The 21,937-nt window shown below is 47.3% G+C and overlaps 1 protein-coding gene across 1 annotated transcript in view; it reads left to right on the top strand.

Annotated features, from left to right (window-relative positions):
- Positions 1 to 21,937, top strand: part of TMEM120B (transmembrane protein 120B) — a 29,214-nt gene that overhangs the window by 5,227 nt on the left and 2,050 nt on the right. Inside the window, exons 2-10 of the mRNA XM_081842302.1 lie at positions 9,957 to 10,075; positions 11,724 to 11,840; positions 13,090 to 13,149; positions 14,618 to 14,713; positions 17,278 to 17,367; positions 18,594 to 18,659; positions 19,241 to 19,302; positions 20,478 to 20,570; positions 21,235 to 21,299. Coding sequence (XP_081698428.1) covers positions 9,957 to 10,075; positions 11,724 to 11,840; positions 13,090 to 13,149; positions 14,618 to 14,713; positions 17,278 to 17,367; positions 18,594 to 18,659; positions 19,241 to 19,302; positions 20,478 to 20,570; positions 21,235 to 21,299 — 768 coding nt within the window. The remainder of the gene's footprint in view (positions 1 to 9,956; positions 10,076 to 11,723; positions 11,841 to 13,089; positions 13,150 to 14,617; positions 14,714 to 17,277; positions 17,368 to 18,593; positions 18,660 to 19,240; positions 19,303 to 20,477; positions 20,571 to 21,234; positions 21,300 to 21,937) is intronic.

Below are 21,937 nucleotides of genomic sequence, written 5' to 3'. Positions count from 1 at the left end.
TTCAACATCTTTTTCATTTCATTATATATCACCTCCCAGAAACCCTTCACTTTCTTACAATCCCAGCACATATGATAAAACGTTCCTTTTTCCTTTCATTTCCAACACTTATTACACGTCTTGTACATTTTTGCTAATTTTACAGGTGTGATGTACCATCTGTAAAACATTTTCATAACATTTTCTTTTAATGCCGTACAAGCAGTGAATCTTAAATTTTCCTTCCATAGTTTTTCCCAATCCTCAAACTTAAACCCTACACAAATCTGGAGTGGATGGATGGCACTCCTTCCAGCAACTCCTGGTGCCAAACATTACCCTGCTTTTCTTTGGACCACATCAGTGAGGCTGAGGAGGGGGCCTTGTTGTCTAGACAGCCCCCTGCCCAGGCTTGTGCCCCGGAGAAGTCATTTTGGTGCTATCACAGCTGTTTGGCTTCACCCCTGGAGGTGCGCTTCATTGCCTCTCGAGTCAGACAGATGCCAACAACAACGTCATAGGTTTATCACGATTCCAGTCGGGCAAGAGCATTTGAGGAGGCTGGGAAGAAGGGCTGCACCTTGCAGAGAGTCCCACAGGCAAGGGAGAGGAACCTGTAGGACCTCACTGACGTGTTGAGGGCAGCCCAGTTGAGCTCCCACTGAAGATGTGATTGGCACAGCGTGAGGTGATCCAGTAACAGATTTCCTTACTTATTAACATTTGCAAGATAACCATTTGCAGGATGTTGGAAGAGTAGGCCAAGATCCTCCAGAATGGAGCGATTGGTGGAACCTGAGAGGGCGTTCTGTTTGTCAAAGCTAACAGCCTATCAGATACCTAGTGTTAAGTGCAAATAAATAAATTAAGGACGTTTGGGAAACCTGTAGTGGTTGGCATGACAAACACTGCTGTGACATCCCCGTCCAGTTTTTGAATACTTTGGTTTGATTGTAATCCAATTGTAGACCTTCAGATGCTGGACTATCAACTCCCCTTTCCCCTGACCTGCAGTTTCAAACCAACATTAGCGTTACTCCAGGTTTGCAAGGCTGTCATAGGGGCTGCAGGGCAGGGGTGGCCAAGGTGGTGCCCTCTGTATGCTTTTGCCCTCTCATCTCCCACCAGCTGTAATCAGCACAGTCAATAGACAGGGCCCAGGGGTGATGGAGGTCCAGGAACCTCCAGAAGGCTACAAGCCCCCATTCTTGGCTTGTGTGGTTTGAAGCACATAATCATAAGGACTAGGAACACAAGAAGAGCCTGCTGGGTCAGCCCAATGACTCATCTAGCTCAGCTTCCTTACCTCACAGTGGCCAACCAAAGGCCTGTGGGAAACCAGCAAGGAGGACCAGAGTGGAACAGCAGCTCTGTCCCGCTTGTGATCCAGCAGTTGGTGCTGAGAGGCTGTGCTGCCTGTGATGGTGTAGCTAGAACATAGCTAATGCGGCAAGAAGCTGTTGATAGGCCTATCCTCTATAAATGTGTCTAGTCTGCTTTTAAAGCCACCCAAGTTGGTGGCCAGGGACGTGGGTGGTGCTGTGGGTTAAACCACAGAGCCTAGGACTTGCTGATCAGAAGGTTGGTGGTTTGAATCCCCGCGACAAGGTGAGCTCCCATTGCTCGGTCCCAACTCCTGCCAACCTAGCAGTTAGAAAGCACATCAAAGTGCAAGTAGATAAATAGGTACCGCTCCGGCGGGAAGGTAAACGGTGTTTCCGTGCGCTGCTCTGGTTCGCCAGAAGTGGCTTAGTCATGCTGGCCACATGACCCGGAAGCTGTACGCCGGCTCCCTCGGCCAGTAAAGCGAGATGAGAGCCGCAACCCCAGAGTCGGCCACGACTGGACCTAATGGTCAGGGGTTCCTTTACCTTTACCTTTAAGTTGGTGAAAACTAAGTTAGTTCTAGGTATGAACTTTCGTGTGCACACATCTGAAGAAGTGTGCATGCACACGAAAGCTCATACCTAGAACTAACTTAGTTGGTCTTTAAGGTGCTACTGGAAGGAATTTTTTTTTTCTTTTATTTTGTTTTGACTATGGCAGACCAACACGGCTACCTACCTGTAACTGGAACTATTTAAGTTGGTGGCCATCCCTGACTTTTGTGGAAGCGAATTCCATCATTTCACTAAGCACCACATTATGAAGTCCTTTCATTCATCTGTCCCTGCATCTTGGGTGTCCCAGATAAGAACTGGTTGGATTCTATGGCTTTACATCCTTCTGCAAAATCGCAGCACATGCACTCATGCCCATTATGGTTGCAAGCAGGGCACATGATGTATCCCATGACTCTTAGCTGCACTGGAGCTGTTTTGCCTCTGCCTGCATCGGAACATGCTTGTTTTTCAAAACAGCTCCGGGACCCAGGAGAGCAGAGCCACACAGTTAGGCACCTTAAACATTAGCAGGCTCCTGGCAAAGCTGCTCAGCTGCTGTTGCCCTTTGCCTTTGCCAGTTATTTCTCTTGTGGATCAATTTCGGCCGCGTGCCCCACCTCCATCTGACAGGGAACTTTCTTTTGAGGCCACTGATCACGTTTCTTCTGCCTCTGCCTTCCCTGCCAAGGTTTTGTGCTTGTGAAGTGAAACCCACTCAGGTGATTTTGTGTGTGAGTTACAGGGCGCCCCTCTTTGCGGGTGTGGGTGTGTTGTTGTCGAGCTCTGCGCCCCTTACCCCGCGGTAAGTAGAAGCAACATAAATTGTTGAAAAATCAAAGCAAATCCATGTCATTGTGTTTTATACAAGTTGTAACATCCTTGTGATAGTGGGCTTTGAGTTATGTTGACGCAGGATTTTTACTTGTACCTTGTAAGTAGAATGTATTTTTAACCCTGCCCTTGAAACAGAACTTAACCAGGGTAGCTTATATAGCAGACTAAAGGGAGAGATACAGTCAGAAGGCGCATGAAGCTGCCGCCTTGCTGGAGCTAATCAGGTCTCGGTCTGGTCAGTTCCTGGATGGGGGACCATCTGAGAAGCACGTGGATCCACTGTGTTCCGTGCAGGAAGAAAGGACTGAAATGTAGGAAAGTAAATAAATAAATAAAAGCACTACAGATACAAAGCAGGAGATCAAAGTATCAGGATAAAACTAGTCATGATTGGACTGAAATTTGCAATCAAGACTCTGAGAAAATAAAAAGGGTTTTGCTACGTGTCTGAAGGATATCAGTGTAAGCCTCCCTGGAGGACAGTGTTTCATAAACAGGGGGCCACCACTGAGCAGGACGTGTTTCCAGTTGCCTCCTACTGCACTTTGAATGACCTTGGTGGCTATGTTGAAACCAACAAAGGCTTGGTTTCTTTTCTGGCTTCTCTTGCTGTGTCTCTCTGTCGTTGGCGAGCATCTAAATTGCGGGTGGGCAAGGAAATCATGGCAAAGCAAGGCTGTTGGGTTCTGCCACAATGCCAAACCATAGTTAAGGCAAGCTGTGGTTTGTAAGCCAACAACTAACCATGGTTTCATGTAACGGTTTGTTGGCAGATATCAAACCATGGTTTGTTCACTGGCCTGGGTGTACCTGTTTGAAGAAACCATATTGAGGCTAAACAAACCATGGCTTAGCATTTGGTGTGGACAGGCTCATGCAGAGATAGATGGCGCTACTCTGCTAAGGGTTTTAAAGATAACTGCTTTGGACTTAACTTGTGTAAACAGTCCCTTGCCTGGTGGACCATAGGAGAACAAGCTTAGTTCTTTAGGGCTGGTGAACAGCCCCATGATTTTCCCTCTTCCTCCATGGTGCCCCGAGTACTTGCTTTTATTTGTTGAAATTGTATCCTGCCTTTCCTCTTGAAGGAGCCCAGCGTAGTTATGTAAGACAGGTGGTGGATGTGGGCATATGAGTGCCCTGTAGGTGCGGCAAAAACTGATTGCACTGATTGGCTTGTGCATGGAACTCTTTTGACACTCACTGATGTGGGAGTCAAAAATGCCTAATTACTTTCAGGTACAGGCAACCTTTCTCCCCTATGTCTCCCTTCTTTCCTGGCTCTTGAATTTTATCTTCCTCCTTACCTTCCTGTCTATCTGATTGAAAACAGGATTTTCAATCATTTCCCAGAGTTCCAAAACCATTAACAATGGGGGTTTAATTTAGTTAAAGATTCTAAACCAGGAAGATTCTTCCTGTTAACCCTGTAGTACCGAAAAGAATGGGACACGGGTGGTGCTGTGGTCTAAACCACAGAGCCTAGGCCTTGCCAATCGGAAGGTCAATGGTTTGAATTCCTGTGATGGGATGAGCAATGGGTTGCTTGGTCCCTGCTCCTGCCAACATAGCAGTTCGAAAGCACGAAGTGCAAGTAGATAAATAGGTACTGCTCCGGCAGGAAAGTAAATGACGTTTGCATACGCTGCTCTGGTTCACCAGAAGCGGCTTAGTCATGCTGGCCACATGACCCGGAAGCTCTATGCCAGCTCCCTCAGCCAGTAAAGTGAGATAAGTGCCACAACCCCAGAGTCGTCTGCAACTGGACCTAATGGTCAGGGGTCCTTTACCGAAAAGAATAAGACGCACTATTTTTGAAAATGTCATGTTTTTGTTTTAATTTCAACGTTTCCCTTCATTTCTGTTTTTTAAAAAGAATATTTATGGACTCTGTCAATGAAAAAAATATGCATATGGCTACATAAAGTTCTATTTTTCTTGCTGTAGATAATGAAGTATTTTAAATTACTAATATGGGGAGGGGTGGTACTTCTGCAACATACTTTGGCCTGCTAATGTCCTGGCTTCCAAATAATGTATATTATTATTATTATGAATATAAATAAGTAAAGCATCACTTGGAAGAGAATTTTGAGCTGCTGTATAGAGTCTTTCTCTGGGTATTTAAGAACATATGTTGGGGGGTCACAAACCCTTTTCAACCAGTGGGCACATCTCAAATTTTGGGAGAGTGCTGTGGGCGCCAGTCACAACATGGCTTCCATGGGAGGGTGTGGCATAAAACAAATATCGCATTTGGGAAATTTTCTAGAATTTCCATGCTAGGAAAGACTTTCTCTACTTTTGTTTTTATTTTATTATCACAGCTTGTAACAAACCTATGTAACAACAAATAAACATAAACTGCAAACCAAAACAAAAGCAGCTGATAGTTCCTTCTGTCAAGAGAATTGCAATAGATCGCCTTGTATCTGTGAAAAACAATGATAATTTTAGTCCTTAATCCAGTAGATCTCTCCATAAGTTTCCATGTGTTTGAGCTGGCCTTTTCATTTGGTTTTTGTGGCACATAAGGGAAATAAGTGGTAGCCATACTGCATAAAAAGACAAAGCGTTTGATTTGCCTCTGGCTGTGACAAATTAACTTTTCAGCCAGGGCAACAGACCAGACTTGTGCATACTAAGAGTGCAGCGATAGCCCTCTACATGGGGCCAGTACAGTGGTACCTCGGGTTAATTCGTTCCGGAGGTCCGTTCTTAACCTGAAACTGTTCTTAACCTGAGGTACCACTTTAGATAATGGGGCCTCCTGCTGCCGTGCGATTTCTGTTCTCATCCTGAGGTAAACTTCTTAACTCGAGGTACTATTTCTGGATTAGTAAAGTCTATAACCTGAAGCATCTGTAACCCGAGGTACCACTCACTATTCGGCAATTTCTAGCCAAGGTATTTCTGCATCACAGGGCTGAAAACTAGTACAATGAGACAGAATTCTAGGAGGGAGTTGACGCTGAGCAGACAGGAGTATAACCAGAGTTTGGCAACCTAAGGCCCATGGGCTGGAAGCGGCTGAGGAGGGTTGCTTAACAGGCCCATGAGCCACCCCCAAACCAAGCTGCCTACTCAGCGAGTCCCTGCGCTGTGCTGCGCTGATTTAGCGGCTCCAGAAATCGCTTCTGCGCATGCTGGAAATTATGTCTGCGCATGTCTGCGGTGCCAGAAATTGTGTCTAGCGCATGCCGAGACACTGAAAATCGCTTCTGCGCAGGCGCAATTTCTGGCACTGAGGACATGCACAGCGCAATTTCTGGCGCCACGCTGCTCCGGCCCGGCCCACGGAGAATCTCCGCGGGAGTGATCTGGCCCTTGCCCGGTAAGCTTTGCCGACCCCTGAGTATAACTCTCAACACAATACATGCCACAAATTCTGGTCTTCTCTTGTCACTCGCTCAGTTTTACTCGGGAGCAGGGCTGGCACCAGCAGCCAACTGCAGACACCCTCAGTGGATGCCCGGTGATGAGTCCCCCCACAGCTTGTGCCCGGCTGTGTGCACCACCCACCATTTTGAAATGCCCCTCCTTGTGCCAGAGCCCAACTTAGCACTGCCAGAATTTTAAGATGGTGAGCAGGGGCTCCCAATATTGGCAAGGCCCCCCTAAGCCCTGGTCCTGGCAGTGCCTTCTTCTGTGCCTCCAAATCTGCTGCGTAAGCAAGGGCGCCAGTCTTTGGCAGGCAGAGTTACAGCGTCTGAAGGAAATTCCACGTTGCCTTGCAGCTAAACCCTTGGAATGAGCCTGCCCTTTGGAAGACGACGCCTTCCCCAGCGTCGCCCCCAGTCATTTATCCACCTCAATGAGAACAGTCGCTCTGGAGTGCTTGACCTTTCAATAACATGCAAATAAAACTTTGCAATCAAACCTTCATTTTGGTTCGTTCGAGGGGTGCTGGTGTGGATTTGATCTGTTCAACTGTTCCACTTTGCGTGGTGAAGGAGTTCAGTCTTGGTTAAGCAACTGAACTGGATCTGGGTGCAGCTTACTTGAAATGGTCTTTCACCCCCCCCCCTCCTTTTTTATCAGCAAGTTGGTTTATTGCAACTGCAAGCATCAAATGTGCTGTCTGCAAAAGTAAAAGGAGAAAGGGTTTTAGTTAATGTTTAATAGGCCTTTTATTAAGTAACTGGCTTGTGCCTTCCTAATTTCATTTCCTGTTCTGTTGAACTGAATGGGTACTGGGCAAGGGGGTGGCATGCTGTTCTTTATTATGCCCCTCTGGTTGTTTTTAGTGGGATTCTGCTCAAAGGTAGGGCCTGTTTTGAAAAAATGAGAGTCAAGCTCATCATTGGCCCATTTAGCCCAGTGTTGCGTGCACTGACTGGCAGTGGTGGCACTGCACACTTTTAGGCAGGATATTCCCAACCCCACCAGAAGGTTCTGGTGATTGGACTTGAGTCCTTCTGCACCCACAGCAGGTGCTTTGCCTCTTGACTAGCCCCTTCATTGGGGTCCTGTCTGTGTTGGAAGTGCTTAACAACCCTGACCACCCCTTTCCCAGGGAGTGATAAGAGGGAGATCTGCAGAGTTTTCAATTGTCTTTCATTCAGAAGGCCCCAGGTTCAGTTCTCCAGGTAGGACTGGGAATGTCCCCAGTGTTGGAATTCTGGGGAGCTGCTGCCAGTCTGTGTAGGCAGCACTGAGCTAGATGAGCAAATGATCTGACTCTGTATAACAAGGCGGCTTTCTACATTCCTCTCCATCTACTTCAGTGTTTCCCAAGCTTGGGACTCCAGCTCTTTTCAGACTACATGCTGAAGAAGGCAGATGCAGTCTGTCAGGCTTCATTGCAGGGCACCCTCCGTCTTGGGGAGCCGGTGGGCTTGCTTAGCTGGGGGGGGGGAAGGAGCCTTCCTAACCCCCAGTTGAGCAGTGGGCCGGGGCCAACTGCATTGGCCTTGGCCTGCGAAGCACAGGGGTTAAAGCTTCACCTGGCACCTTACAGGCTGGGGCCAATGCAATTTGTTTCAACATTGTGGTATATTGCCAAACCACAATGTTGGACTGGCAATACACTGCAATCTTGAAAGCCCATTCACGGCCAAGTGGGGATTCAATTCCTGGCCTCCCACGTCCTGGTCCAGCCCTCCAACTGCCACACTGCCTCCTTGCATGAGTTGTATGGGATGGCACAGTTCCTTTTGCTTGTACACCCACTTCCCGAAGATCTAAGGTACCTTTGAAGCAGAGATGGGGAGCCTGAGGCCCTCTGGATATTGCTGGACTCCAGCTCCCATTAGGATCACACTGACTGAGGCTGATGGGGAATCCAAGAACATCTGGGCAGCCATATGTTCCCCATCCCTGCTTCACGTGGAGAAACTCTTTCAATGAGCATTGAGTAGGGGGCTTTAAAAAAAAGTCTCCTAAAGTCATTGGACACGTCTTCCTATTCATTTAGCTATTTATTCATTTATTCATGTGGTCATGGCCTCTCTTGGCGCGAAGTTGTCCTGGAGGGGCTCCAAAGGAACAGATGGTGGGTGCCGTGTGGGATTAGGGCTAAGTTGGAATGGGGTCAGAGGTGCTGGCCGAGCAAAGGGGGAAAGCGGCTTAGAGTGGATCCACGGGGGCTTTCTGGGGATTTTTGAGGGGTGGCGGGTAAGGAGGACATTTGTGTCCTATTTGGCATTTTGGGAAAGCCAGCCGTCTTCCATAATCCATATTCATCTATAGTAGCTGCTCAAAATCCACTTTGATGGAGGAACGGGCTCAAGGCTTGCACTGGCCTTTGTGTTGGCCGTTGCCATCAAACCACAGCTGTAGCTACAAACAATTACGAAGGGCAGCGTCTGTGGGGTTAGTTGGCGCATGAACGCAGCTGATCATGCTGAATTATTTTTAATTAAATTTGTATAGCATCCTCCACCTGAAGATCACAGGGCAGTTCACGACAACCCCTAATATCTGAAAGGCCACCCTCTTTCAGTCCCACTCAGGTGTTCAGATCGATGGGAGGGGATCCTCTTGGTTGCTCCACCTCTCTCTGAATCGGGGGCGGGCAGGAGAGGGCCTTTTCTGTGGCGGCCCCTAAGCTGTGACTCTCCCCGCAGAGGTGCACCTCACATCTTCATTATAGAGCTTTTAGTGAGGAATGAAGACACACCTCTTTACTGTGGCTTTTGTCACCTGAGCTGTATATCTCCAGTACCCACCTTATTTTTGTGATTGCAGGTTGTTTTAACCTGCTTTTGACGTTGCATTTTAACTGGGATATGAGGGTGTAGGGTGGGTAATTAATAATAATGATAGCTGTCATTCTGACGCTGCCCTCCATCACAAGAGCTGACATGGGCCCAGGCTTTCCAATGGAGCGGCTGCCTGGGCAGCAGTTGTCAGATGAGGCAGCCCAGATCCTACCCCTCCATTAGGTGACTTCTGCCTCGTCCTATGAGCTCCTCTGGGGAGCTTTCCAGCTGCACAAAAATAGAGACAGAATTCCTCTTTGTGTGTTGCTTTCCCCAGGTTGGCTGACCTGGATGACATTTTGACCTTATTTTCCCCGATGCTTTAAATGCGAAATTTTAATCTTCAACTTTGTGCTTCTGTCCTGCCACTGCTGCTGCTTTTTAATCTGCTGCTTTTGGATTTGATTGTGCTGCTGCGTTGTTTGTGAGTTGTCCTGGGACAGCTTTTTGGGTGCAGGAGAGGGAGAAGGCAGGATGTAAGCACTTTAAATGAACTCTACAGTACCCCTCCCCTCTGCCATTAAGCTGCTTTAGGGTTCTGGCTGGCTCTGTTTCTAAATTTATTGCTTTTTTAAAAAGTGGGGTGCACTGTTTTGTCTTTAACACTGCTTTAACACTTTAATTCATAATGCTTCTCATGGATGCTTGGTCCTAAATGGCAGGTTAATATTAAATTAATAAGATGCATTAAGTGACGTGACCCACCAAAGTACGCATGTGGTCAGTGCTACAGTTAGCTCTGTGTTGTGTTGCATGTCTGGGAGTGTCATCATTCACAGGTAAAGCACTGCTTTGCAAGCAGAAAGTCACAGGTTCAGTCTCCTCCCCAATTGAAGCCTTGGAGACAATAATGTCAGTTTAGGGACAATGCACTCAATGGTCTTAGCGCATGGCACCTTCCGAGGCCTTTCCAGGCGATTTAATGTGGAATTTCCCCCTTCCTGTGGAAGAAACTACATAACCTGCACTTTCAGCTGCACGTGGTTGTTCTGTTTGCGTATTGTCCCGTGTTTAATTTCCTGCCACTTAATGCATCCTTTTTGCTTATCTGTTGTAGGAAACTCACAAAGTCTACAAACAGAAACTAGAGGAACTGAACAACTTGCAGGCCACCTGCAGCAGCTCCATACAGAAGCAGAAGCGGGGGCTGAAAGACTTGCAGAACAGCTTCCAAAGGTAATGGCAAAGCACAACACTTGGGCACCTGTACGATTCTCTGCTTTAACTGGAAGCTGTCTGACCTGCTTGCTCACCCCCAAAGTGGGATGAAGTTTCTGGAAGGGCGTAATATTATTCTGTCGCCAAACCACAGTCGCGTTGCCAGGTGGACGCAAGAATCCACCCATCCCTTGTCCAGTGTTACTGTGATGTCAGGCAACTGCTGCTGCTGTTTTGCTTTATTAGCGTCCCCCCCGGTCCCAGGCCAAGTTGCAACCATTTTTAATACAACAGTTTAAACAGTTTAAAATCAATTACAGTGGGACCTCAGGTTACAGACGCTTCAGGTTACAGACTCCGCTAACCCAAAAATCAGGTTAAGAACTTTGCTTCAGGATGAGAACAGAAATTGTGCGACTGCGGTGTAGCGGCAGCAGGAGGCCCCATTAGCTAAAGTGGTACCTCAGATTAAGAACAGTTTCAGGTTAAGAATGGACCTCTAGAACGAATTAAGTTCTTAACCCGAGGTACCACTGTACAATCTCAGAAATAGGATTGGGCCCTAAAAATATCCCAGATGTCCAGGGCCAGTGTGGTGTCATGTTTAGAGCACACTTTTTCAATGTTGCATCCCCAGATGTTGTCGAGCTACAACTCCCATCATCTCTCTAGCTAGCAGGGCCTAGTGCTCAGGGACGATGGGAGCTGTAGTCCCACAACACCCAGGGAACCCAAGGTTGAGGAAGGCTGGGTTAGAGTGCCGGATTAGGGCCTGGGAGACCCGAACTCCAGTTCCCGCTCGGACATGAAGCTGCCAGTAACCTTGGGCCAGTCACCAATCCTCAACCTAACCTACCTCACAGGGTTGTTGTGGGGCTCGATTGAGGTGGGGGAGAGTTGTGTACACTGCCTTGAGCTCCTTGGAGGAAAGGTGGAATATAAATGCATTAAAAATTAACAAAAACAACAACAACAACAATTTATTTATACCCCGCCCATCTGGCTGGGCTTCTCCAGCCACTCTGGGCGGCTTCCAAAAAAAATATTAAAATACAGTAATGCATCAAACATTAAAAGCTTCCCTAAACAGGGCTGCCTTCAGATGTCTTCTAAAAGTCTGGTAGTTGTTGTTCTCTTTGACATCTGGTGGGAGGGCATTCCACAGGGCAGGTGCCACTACCAAGAAGGCCCTCTGCCTGGTTCCCTGTAACTTGGCTTCTCTCAGCGAGGGAACCGACAGAAAGCCCTTGGTACTAGACCTCAGTGTCCAGGCAGAATGATGGAGGTGGAGATGCTCCTTCAGGTATACTGGACCAGGCCGTTTAGGGCTCTAAAGGTCAGCACCAACACTTTGAATGGCAGGGGTAAAGGGGAGCATCTTCAGAGTCCTACGAAACCTGCATAGTGAGGGTTCCTGGGGGTGCTGGGCATAATGCACTGCTGTGTGGAGAGCGCTCCACAATTTAGGGGCTGACACAGAGAATGCCATCCATAGCATTTCTCCCCCTGAGCCCCCTGAGGGCAGTGGGGCTACCGGGAGGCCCCCTCTGCTGCTCTTCACACCCAAGAGGGGAAGTGGCCAGTCTTTCAGCTATTTGGCTCCTGGGTCATCTGTTTTCAACTATCTGGATTTGTGTTCTTCTTCTCTGTCCCTGGCACTTTGCAGATGCAAGCGTGATTGCAGCCTGGAGGAAGCAGAGCTCATACAACAAATCGGTAGCCAGATCAAAGAGCGGCAAAATGTTTTCTTCGACATGGAAGCCTATTTGCCAAAGAAGAACGGGTAGGTGCTTCTGTAAAACCGACATGCCCTCTTGTGTGAAGCCTGGTCTCTTAAGGACACGAAGGGACATGCTTTTCTTAAAGAGATGGAAGCATGTGACTCATTGTTGGAATCCACTCTGCACGCGCTCAGGGGCCGACCTGCCGGCCTCTTGGCACAGAGTGAAATGTTTGCCTGGGAATGCCTGGCTCAGAAGCTGAAGGCAGGCCGCGTGTCACACTCACGCACATAGTTTCCAGCGTTAATCTTGGTGAGGTGACACCTCTGGAGAACAATCCTGGGAATCTATTATTAGCAGAGGAGGAGAAAGGTCCAGTGACAGGGAGGAGGGGGAGTCTTTTCTTTCCCCCGCCCCGAGCAGACGAGAAATTTAAATCTGGGCCAGGACTGCAGAGATTGGTTTGTTTTAGTTATTAAATTTATATACTGCCTTTTGCCAAAAGGGCCACATGGCCACTCACAGCATGCAAAACAAATGTCACTGCGTAACATGATATCTGTGCAACATGAATTATAATCCGGCCACATCTGAATAGCTGCAGGTTAGCCACCTCTAAGAAAGATAAAACAAAATTCAACAGTAATGAAATCATAAGGCCAGCACATCAGCCCCAGCAGAAGCAGCAGTAAAACAGGCGTAATTGAGGTCAAGAGCTACTTACCTGTTATTTACACAAAAGACCCCCAGAAGTGACAGAATCTTGAATCAAGATTGCAAAGTTAAGTCTGTTAGGCTAACTGATGGACAGTGACATTTATAAACGTCTACTTGGAAGTAAGCCCCATTGAGTTCAGTGGGGCTTACATCCAGGTAAGTATATAGGGTTGCTGCTGAGCTTGTGCTGACTACAGTTTGAGAAGGTCGCACGAAGAGGGATTTGTGACCTCTGCACGTTGTGGCAAAAGCAGAGGAAGCTGTCATCTGAACATCTGGCGATAAGATTCCGGCAGAGTCTTTCGTTCATCTCATGCCTTGCTACAAATGCAGCTGAAATGGGTGGTCTGGGGCAGAAACGACAACCAACCAGTGGCGTAGCGTGGGTTGTCAGCACCCGGGGCAAGGCAAGTAATTTGCGCCCCCTAACCCTGGATTTGCGCCCCCTAACCCTATCCCTAACCCTAATCCCCAGATGTTGCGCCCGGTGCGGCCGGCACCCCCTGCACCCCCCACGCTACGCCACTGCAACCAACAAATGAAAAAAGAGTTACCCCTGTGAAGGCCTGATGTGTTTTGCCCTTTTCCTTGCAGTTTGTACTTAAATCTCGTGCTGGGGAACGTGAATGTCACTCTTCTAAGCAATCAGGCCAAGTAAGTTGTTTCTCTTCTATGACTCTCCTGAGCTGCTTTGTGTGACACGGTGAACCAAATTATGGGCACCTCCAGACTGGGTTTTGGTTTTGTTTTGCCACTTTATTCTGCCACGTGTCACACCACACAGTGACAGTGTTTGAGTGGTGCATTTATACTGGGCCATCCACTTACCATTCTGCAGTCTTTCCCCAATGCTCCTGCATTATTGCTGTCTTGCTGGGCGTGGGGGGCTCTTGTGCTATTGTGCAACAACAACAAAATCCTCAGAAGATTTGTGGTGTAAAAAGTTACAGGATTTCAACAGGAAACTACAGGACATGCGGTGGGTGGAAATGAAACAGTAAATCTGCCTCAAACCATTGCAGGTGCAAAGAGTATTGAATGCATAACTGGCCCAATGCCACCAGGAGCATCACAAGTGCATAACAGAAAGAATGTTGCCCTATGGCTCAGCAAGACCCTGTAAATGCGTTTGGGCTCCCAGATAGGAGCTCACAATTGCTTTGCTCCTCCTGGTCGGGGAGCTCTGGCCTGCAGGCTTGAGTAAACCAATCATCCATTTGGGGCAAGCCACCCCCATCTTTTCTGTATCTGATGTTGTGTGATGTTGCTTGTGGAAAATTTCAAGTTGCAGCTTCAAAGGAAGAACCAGGAGCATGCTCTCGATTCTTCCTTTGCAGCCAAAATTCAGCACACATTGAATCTAGCCCCTGACTAGTGACAGAAAATGGTGCCCCCCGCCAGAGATTCAAGGCATAAGTTGTCCCATAGTTGATCAAACAAACCATGGTTTCCCCTCAGCTTCTGTTTCCTCCTGCGTTGGTAAACTGGTGAGAATCTGGTGTCAGCTAGGCAAATAAACCATGGTTAAGAAGGGGAAGAAGAGTTCTCATGCAGTGCTCAGCCCTATTTAAAGCAAACCAAGATTTGTAAGCCAACAACAAACTGTAGCACTAAACTGTGGCTTGTTAGCAACCACAGTTAAATTGCTGGGTAGAGTTTGAATATAATGTTAAGCCGTGCTATTAGAAAACATCACTTCACAATTCATGGTTTAGCATTATGTGTGAACCAGATCAATGGCCTTGGCCCAGTATACATGAAGGAGCGTCTCCACTCCCATTGTTCAACCCAGACACTGAGCTCCAGTTCTGAGGGCCTTCTGGCATTTTACTCACTGTGAGAAGTGAAGTTACAGGGAACCAGGCAGAGGGCCTTCTCGACAGTGGCACCCGCCCGCCCTGTGGAATGCCTTCAGATGTCAAGGAGATAAGTAGCTATACAACTTTCAGAAGAAATCTGAAGGCAGTCCTGCATTAGGAAGTTTTTAGTGCTTGATGTTTTACTATGTTTTTATATGTGTTGGAAGCCGCCCAGAATGGCTGGGGAAGCAGGCCAGACAGGTGGGGTATAAATAATAAAATTATTACTGTTATTATTCCCTGATTTAATCCTTTTGCTCCAGGTTTGCCTACAAAGACGAGTATGAAAAATTCAAACTGTACTTGACAATAATCTTATTCCTTGGAGCAGTAGCTTGCCGATTCGTTCTTCATTACCGGTAAGACTTCATCTTTGTTTGCCGAGCAACATTATCCGTTTTTACCATGGAGTGGATTTGAAGTGGCTCTGCTTGCAAGCAAATCTGGACTCCACTTAATGTGAACAAAAAGCATCATTTGTTGACTGCTGCTTCTGCAAGCTAATCCAGTCCTGGTGCAGATTTTCTCCCTACATACACAAAAGTTCTCTGTCGCTGGAGAGACACTTCCCCTATAATACTTTGCAAATGTTCTAGGTGCACACTGGGTTCATATGTGACACTGGTCGGGCTTGTGAGATCTAGGAGCTGCCCGCTGCTCGTAAGGGGGATGGCCATAGCTCTGTGGTAGAGCCTGTGGAAGGTCACAGGTTCAATCCCTGACAGCCTCTCCAGTTAAAAGGATCAGAGAAAGGTGTTTGCCTGGGAGCTTAGAGAACTGTTTTCCAGCAAGCGTAGATAGATACCAGGGAAACGTTGTGCTGAGACCTGCAACAGAACATCACAGTGTGGATTACTTCTGTAGAGAGCTTGTAAGGCTACAGTTCTGCACCCTTTTAACCTGAGTATAAGCCCCATTGAACTCGCTGGGATTTAAGTTCTGAGCAGAGATGCCTAGGATTGCCCAGTCAGCCTGCTGTGTCCTCCAGGACTCTCCCTTTCCCATCCTGTCTGGTTTCCCACTCTTTTCCCCCTCCCCTTGTCATTCAGCGTGTTGTGGCTGCTGACCATACATGGCTCTCATTGGGTTGTCTTCGTGGTTTCTACCTTAGAATTGTTTTTCCTCTTCTTCCAAAGCGTTTCTGTAGTTGTTCTTACCTTGGGGTTCCCCTGAGTCTACAAATATCTCCCTCTTGTGCACAGGAGGTGCTGTTTTAATGTCGCTCTCCCTCTATTTCCAGTCTTCAGGGGGAATGAGTGGGCTAAAATAGTTCTTTAAAATTAGCTGCCAAGTGGGTAAATGGATGTGTTATCAAGCATCTTCCTCCTTTAACTACAAGAGTGGTGGTGTCAAAATGCCTTTTCCTGCAAGGCTGCTTTGCCCATCCGTTCTACCAGAAATCCTGGCAAAATGTTGAGGGTCCCCATATTCCCAGAAAGCCATTTGAAATTGATTGCCCCACAGTGAGGTTGTCAAAAGTTTGTTGTTGCCTGTCTCGTCGTGCAAACTTGGCCATTGCTGTGATGCTTTCCGCTGACTTCGAGGCTCACCACCACCAGTATGGCTTTTCCAGTTGATTGGATTTATTGAGATCTAATGGAATCCTTTCGCTGAATTAGTCCTGAGGCGCCTCTGCAAATTGGATCATGTGCATCTCCTCTGGCCCAAAGGCCTTTCCCTCGGATGGAATTAGCACTGCATTTGCAAACTTGTCTGCCTGCGTGGGAGCTTTGTGTCAGCGAGTTCCTAAGTGGAGTCCCTTAAACTACATGGCTCTGCTTTGCCCTCTTCCTTCAAACCTTGGTGAGGGGGGTGTGCCAAAAGTGTGCCTCACACTCCTGGGAAGACCCATAACACAGTGGGACAATTTTAGAGAGCAGATTTGGTTCAGCCATATTGGAAAACAGCACTCTTTGCTTGGGTATTGTTTACCGTGGGGATTCCCTTCATTTGTGAAATTGGGCCCTTTCTGCTCTGTAAATTCAAAGCAGTACCCTACACTTTAAACAGGCATGGCTTTGTCTGGGAATCCTGGGAGTTAGTTTGTTTAGGTTGCTGAGCGTTGTTAGGAAACCCCATTCCCCTTGCAGAGCTTCTTAGAGTGGTTTAACAGACGATTGGGAATTGTAGCTCTGTGAGGAGAACAGGGCTCTCATAACAACACTCAGCACCCTTAGCAAACTACGGTTCCCAGGATTCTTGGACGGAAACCATAACTGCTTAAAGTGGTATGACACTGCTTTAAATATATAGTGCAGGAGCCATGACAAAAACACTTGCTATATAAAGCTTTTCAAATTAACCACAATGCCTTAGTCTGGGCTTCTAGTAGACTGAGGTTTTCCAAGTATGAAAATTGACGAGAGTATGTGTGCACCTTTGTTGGTATCTCTGCACATAACCTTAAACATAAAGGTAAAGGGACCCCTGACAGTTAAGTCCAGTCGCGGATGACTCTGGGGTTGCGGCGCTCATCTCACTTTACTGGCCGAGGGAGCCGATGTACAGCTTCCGGGTCATGTGGCCAGCATGACTAAGCCGCTTCTGGCGAATCAGAGCAGCGCATGGAAACGCTGTTTATCTTCCCGCTGGAGCGGTACATATTTATCTACTTGTACTTTGATGTGCTTTTGAACTGCTAGGTTGGCAGGAGCTGGGAACGAGCAACAGGAGCTCATCCCATGGCAGGGATTCGAACCTCCGACCTTCTGATCGGCAAGCCATAGGCTCAGTGGTTTAGACCACAGCGCCACCCGCATCCCTCCACATCAGCTTAGAAAGCAGCTGATTATTTACAAGATCAGAACCTCAGTATTAGTTACCTAAGATTACTCTTTACTTTCACCTTAGTTAATGAGTTTTGAAGTGTGTGTACTTGATCAATGAAGTTGGAAACTCTTACCATTTTTTATTATTCTTTCAGGGTGACGGATGAAGTGTTCAACTTCCTCTTAGTTTGGTATTACTGCACACTGACAATAAGGGAGAGCATCCTCATCAGCAATGGCTCAAGGTAGGCTGAGGGGATATATCCATAAATTGCCTAGGGCAGACCGCGATGGCAGCTTCACTCAGGGTATATCGCAGGTGAAACTGCTGCCTCCTCAGTCCCTCTGCTACAAGCACCCAGGGTGCCAAAGGAGAAACAAGCTTCAGCCATTGCTGGAGGCAGAGGCGCTCAGGAACGGCGGCAGCTTCACCAGCGATATACTGCTGGGTGAAACCACTATCTCTGTCTGCCGCTCATACAGGCAGAAGAAGAACAGGCGCTGATACAGCTTGTTCCTCCCTCTGCTTCTTTAAACTGCCCAGTTGAGGAGTACACCACTGCCCTCGCCTCAGCCAAGCAGTTTTATGGAGCCCCCACCTGCCACCGGCGCAGATGAAACTGCTCCGATGCGGGGTGCACGGTTGCTGCTGCCCTCAGCTGAGCAGTTAACGGAGCCGCGTTTATCAGTACAAAATGGTAGGATAGACAGTCTGAATCGATAGCTTAATTATATTTGTGTGCTCTTAATTATGTCCACTAGTTACAAGCTTCCTGTGTTTATTTTCCGAGATAAATTACATCAGAAAAAGCAAAGAACAGAGAGGAGGAGTTAACTGCATGTAGACTCCAAACTGTGTGATTAATAAAAAGCATGAAAAATGTCAGGGAACAGATATTTTGTGTACGTTATGCGTTAGATTTAGGTCTCCACAAAATGTCTAGCATTGCCGCAGACTTAGGCCCTCTTCAGGCGTTCCAGCTTCGTGCTAAAACTTAACATGCCAGGGGAGGGGACTGGGCTCAAGCGCCCTGGCTGGGCTGTGCAAAACCCTCTGGCTTCTGTTTCCATTTTCCTCCGCAAGTTGGAGGGCGAATGTCTGACACAGGGAGACTTCCGTGCCCATAGGGGCTTCCTGCGTGATTTAGAACCTTGCTTTTCCAGGGTCCCACACTCTGCAGGGAACTTCCATGGCTGCAGGAGAGTCTCCAGTTCTTGGAAGGTGGTCAGAATGGGGACAGGGGTGTGGTGCTAGCTCTCATTCCCACATTTCCCCATTGTGAGTGAAGTTGATGCTAAGCTAGTACACCTCAAGGGGGCTTATAGGTTCATATGCAACACATTTGTTTGCTAGCCTGTGTCCCATACAGGCAGCAATGGGAAGCTGTGATCTGGCAGCCACTCCCTTCTGGGTTTGCCTTGGTTTAATGCGTGAAAGTACACACATTAAAGGTGTTCTTTTTCTTCCCAGGATTAAGGGCTGGTGGGTATCTCATCATTACGTTTCTACGTTTCTATCTGGTGTGATGTTAACATGGTAAGTTTCTCCATTTCTCCATAGCTTAAATGTTTGAAATCAGCAGAGTGCTATAGTTTGAATATAGTTATATGCACAATATATAATAGGGTTGTAGGATAAATGAGTCCCCGTATTAAAAACATGTATTTAGACTTCCGAATGTCATGCAGTCCAGCCTTTCCTGGACCACTGCACTTCAGAGGTTGCAGGGAGGTATCATGTCTGATCCTCCCATTTGAAGTAACTCTGTAATGAGTAAGTTAATGAGCCAGGATGCTGGGGTGGGTTAGCCCTCTTCTGCTAACTTTCCATGTATTCTGTCCCACCCACACCCAAGACATGGGCTGCAGGCGACCTCTGACATCTGCAGCCGGCTTCAGTCCCGTCTAGGGTAGACTGTGCTATAGGATACCTTCTGCCTTTGTGGAAATGAATGAAGGAAATTCCATCCTGCATTAGGCTGGCTTGGATGTGTTTGTTTAATTTCCTATATTGGGGTACAGAAGGGCACTCTGCGTGTGTGTGTGTGTGTGTGTGTGTGTGTGTTGAAAACATCACTTCTGTTTTCTTTTGTCTTCCTCCCCTCCCTACTCACACAGGCCAGATGGTCTCATGTACCAAATGTTCCGCAATCAGTTTTTAGCATTTTCAATTTTTCAGAGTAAGTATGCTTTCAGTATCTATATTAAAACACAATGTTTTCTTGTCTGCATCCTATCCGCAGTAATGCTTTGAATGCTGCAAGCTGTGCAGCAGATTTCAGTGCGGGGAGAGCAGTGCGCATTTTACTGAAACAGGGAAGGGTCACAAACTGGCTGCCTTAGGCACCAGTAAGCACTGACAGTGTCCAAGGAAAGAGAAGTTACATTTTAGGGATTTTATTGGCATTGTAAGCCAGTGGATGGCTCGGATACAGCCTTCAGGACATAGGCAAACTAAGGCCCATGGGCCAGATCAGGCCCAATTGCCTTCTGGATCCGGCCCATGGACGGTCCAGGAATCGCTGTGTGGATCGCCAGGGTGTCCGTTCTTTTCCTCTCCATCACGCGGCGGCGGCACCTCCTCCCTCCCTCCTCCTGGCTTCTCCCTGCCCTGCCTAGTGGAGGAAGGTGGCTGGACTTTGTTGGTGCCAGCAGCAGCAGCGTTTGAGCGGTTGCCATTTTAAGCAGCCCCTCTCCGGAGCCCTTTTGTGTGCCGCTCATCATCCCTCTGCCACTGCCAGCCCCAGCCGCTTGCAAGACACAGGTAAGCGGCCACCAGGGCTTGTCTGGTGCTGTGGAGAAGGGAGGGGAGAGTTGAGGGGGTGGCCTCCCCCCAAGGTCTGAGGGACAGTGGACCAGCCCCTGCTGAAAAAGTGTGCTGGCTCCTGCTTTAGGACAAGCTCAAATTAAATGCAAAGTAAAGAAGGTGCTCCTCCCTCCCTCCTCCTGGCTTCTCCCTGCCCTGCCTAGAGGAGGAAGGGGGCTGTGCTTTATTGGTGCAGAACAAAGGATGGCTGGAGCAATGTGGTTTTTTTAGGGGGTGTACAAATTGTAGAGTGGCAAATTTGGAACGTGCAGGAGGAGAGCATTTAAAAGGGGACGGGCCATAGCTCACGGGTAGAGCATCTGCTCTGCATACAGACAGTCCCCGGTTCAGTTCCTGGCATCTCCAGCTAGATCTGGGAGAGACCCCTGTCTGAAACCCTGGGCAGCTGCTGCCAGTCAAAGAAGACAGTATGGAGCTGGATGGAACAAGGATGTGAGATGGTGTAAGGCAGCTCTCTGTGTGAGCATGCCACACTTCACAGATACCTGCAACCCTGCCAAGTAAAGCAACTCCTTTTATTTCTTCCAGGTTGCGTCCAGTTTCTACAATACTACTATCAAAGTGGTTGCCTTTACAGACTCCGTGCATTAGGGGAAAGAAACCACTTAGATCTCACAGTGGGTGAGTCGTGTCTCTTGTTCGTCACATCAGTTTATTTGAAGGTGCAGTGTGTTGCTAGCACCTGCTGGCACCTGTTAGCCTATTCCCCCACCTGCCAGCACCGGAGAAATTAACTGCAATTGCTGATGGAACACAGAGGATGCCTTTTTGAATGGCTTGGCACGAGGATGGACTCAATGTTGTTCTTTATGCCTGGATAGTGATTTTGGATTCGCTTTCACTGAGGAAATAAGCAAAAAGGCTTTAAACTTGGAAATAATGTTTTCAAAGTGGATTTATTTCTCTCTCTACTGAAAAGATCTGAGAGGGAGAGACAAGATTCCCCCTTATATAATCTGTCTTCTGAAAAATCTATACTATGTGTTTGCAGTTCCAGAGTCATGCTAGCCTTTCGTTTTCATGAACGGAAGCAGCAATTTCAGCTTCCTTAGGTCAGGCTACCTCTTCAAAGTACTTAAGAAACTTTATATTAAAATTGGCCTTCACCAACACCCCCCCCCCCGATGGTTTGGACTACAACTCGGCCCCCGGCAGCATCACCTGGAGAACATCAGGATGGTGACAGCTTCTTTAAACACCAATATTCGTAGGTACTTTATACGAGAGACATTGGTGTATAACGTCTCCGCTGCGTAACTTGACTGTGCTTTTTCCTTCTTCCCAGAGGGATTTCAGTCTTGGATGTGGCGAGGGCTGACCTTTCTGCTCCCCTTCTTGTTCTTTGGGCATGTAAGTTGGACATCAGAGCTTTGTTCACCAGTGCATTGTCAGAAGATAAGGAGAAACGAAAGAGAGTGGTAGTTTGCTATTCATTGTAACACATGTAGGCAAGGTTGTCTGTTCAGCTTCATTCATTCTATGTAGCTGCATTCCCCAGATGCCCACTTGACCACTTCAGTCTGCTGAAATGGCCCCCCTACAACTGCTTATGCAATATCTGTTCTGCATTTGTTAAAAAAAAAAAAAAGATATTTAGTGTAGCAACAGCCACAGTTTGGAACTCCCTGCTTATTTACACCAGGCAAGCACTTTCACTGCACTCATTTTCATTTAGGTTTTTTAAAAAAATAAAAAATAATTTTTTACCAACCACCAAAACACAAACAGTGAAACCCCCCCAGGCGGCTGATACATTGGGTATACAATATTCAATAATATACATATTCAATAATATTCAATATTCGATAATAACATATTCAAATCCACCATATGTACACTTTTCATTTAGGTAAGCCAACCCAGATATATGGTGTGCTGACAGGTGTTTTTATCTGGCTTTTAGCTCATCATTGATTTTATTTAGTTTCTAATGTTTAAAATAGTTTTTATTGATAATTTCATTTTTTAAATTATTTTTGTAATGGGTT

Source organism: Podarcis erhardii (genome assembly GCF_964252035.2).
Source record: "Podarcis erhardii genome assembly, chromosome: 15".
Classification (NCBI taxonomy): Eukaryota; Metazoa; Chordata; class Lepidosauria; order Squamata; family Lacertidae; genus Podarcis; species Podarcis erhardii.
This window is presented reverse-complemented; position numbering and strand designations above follow the sequence as displayed.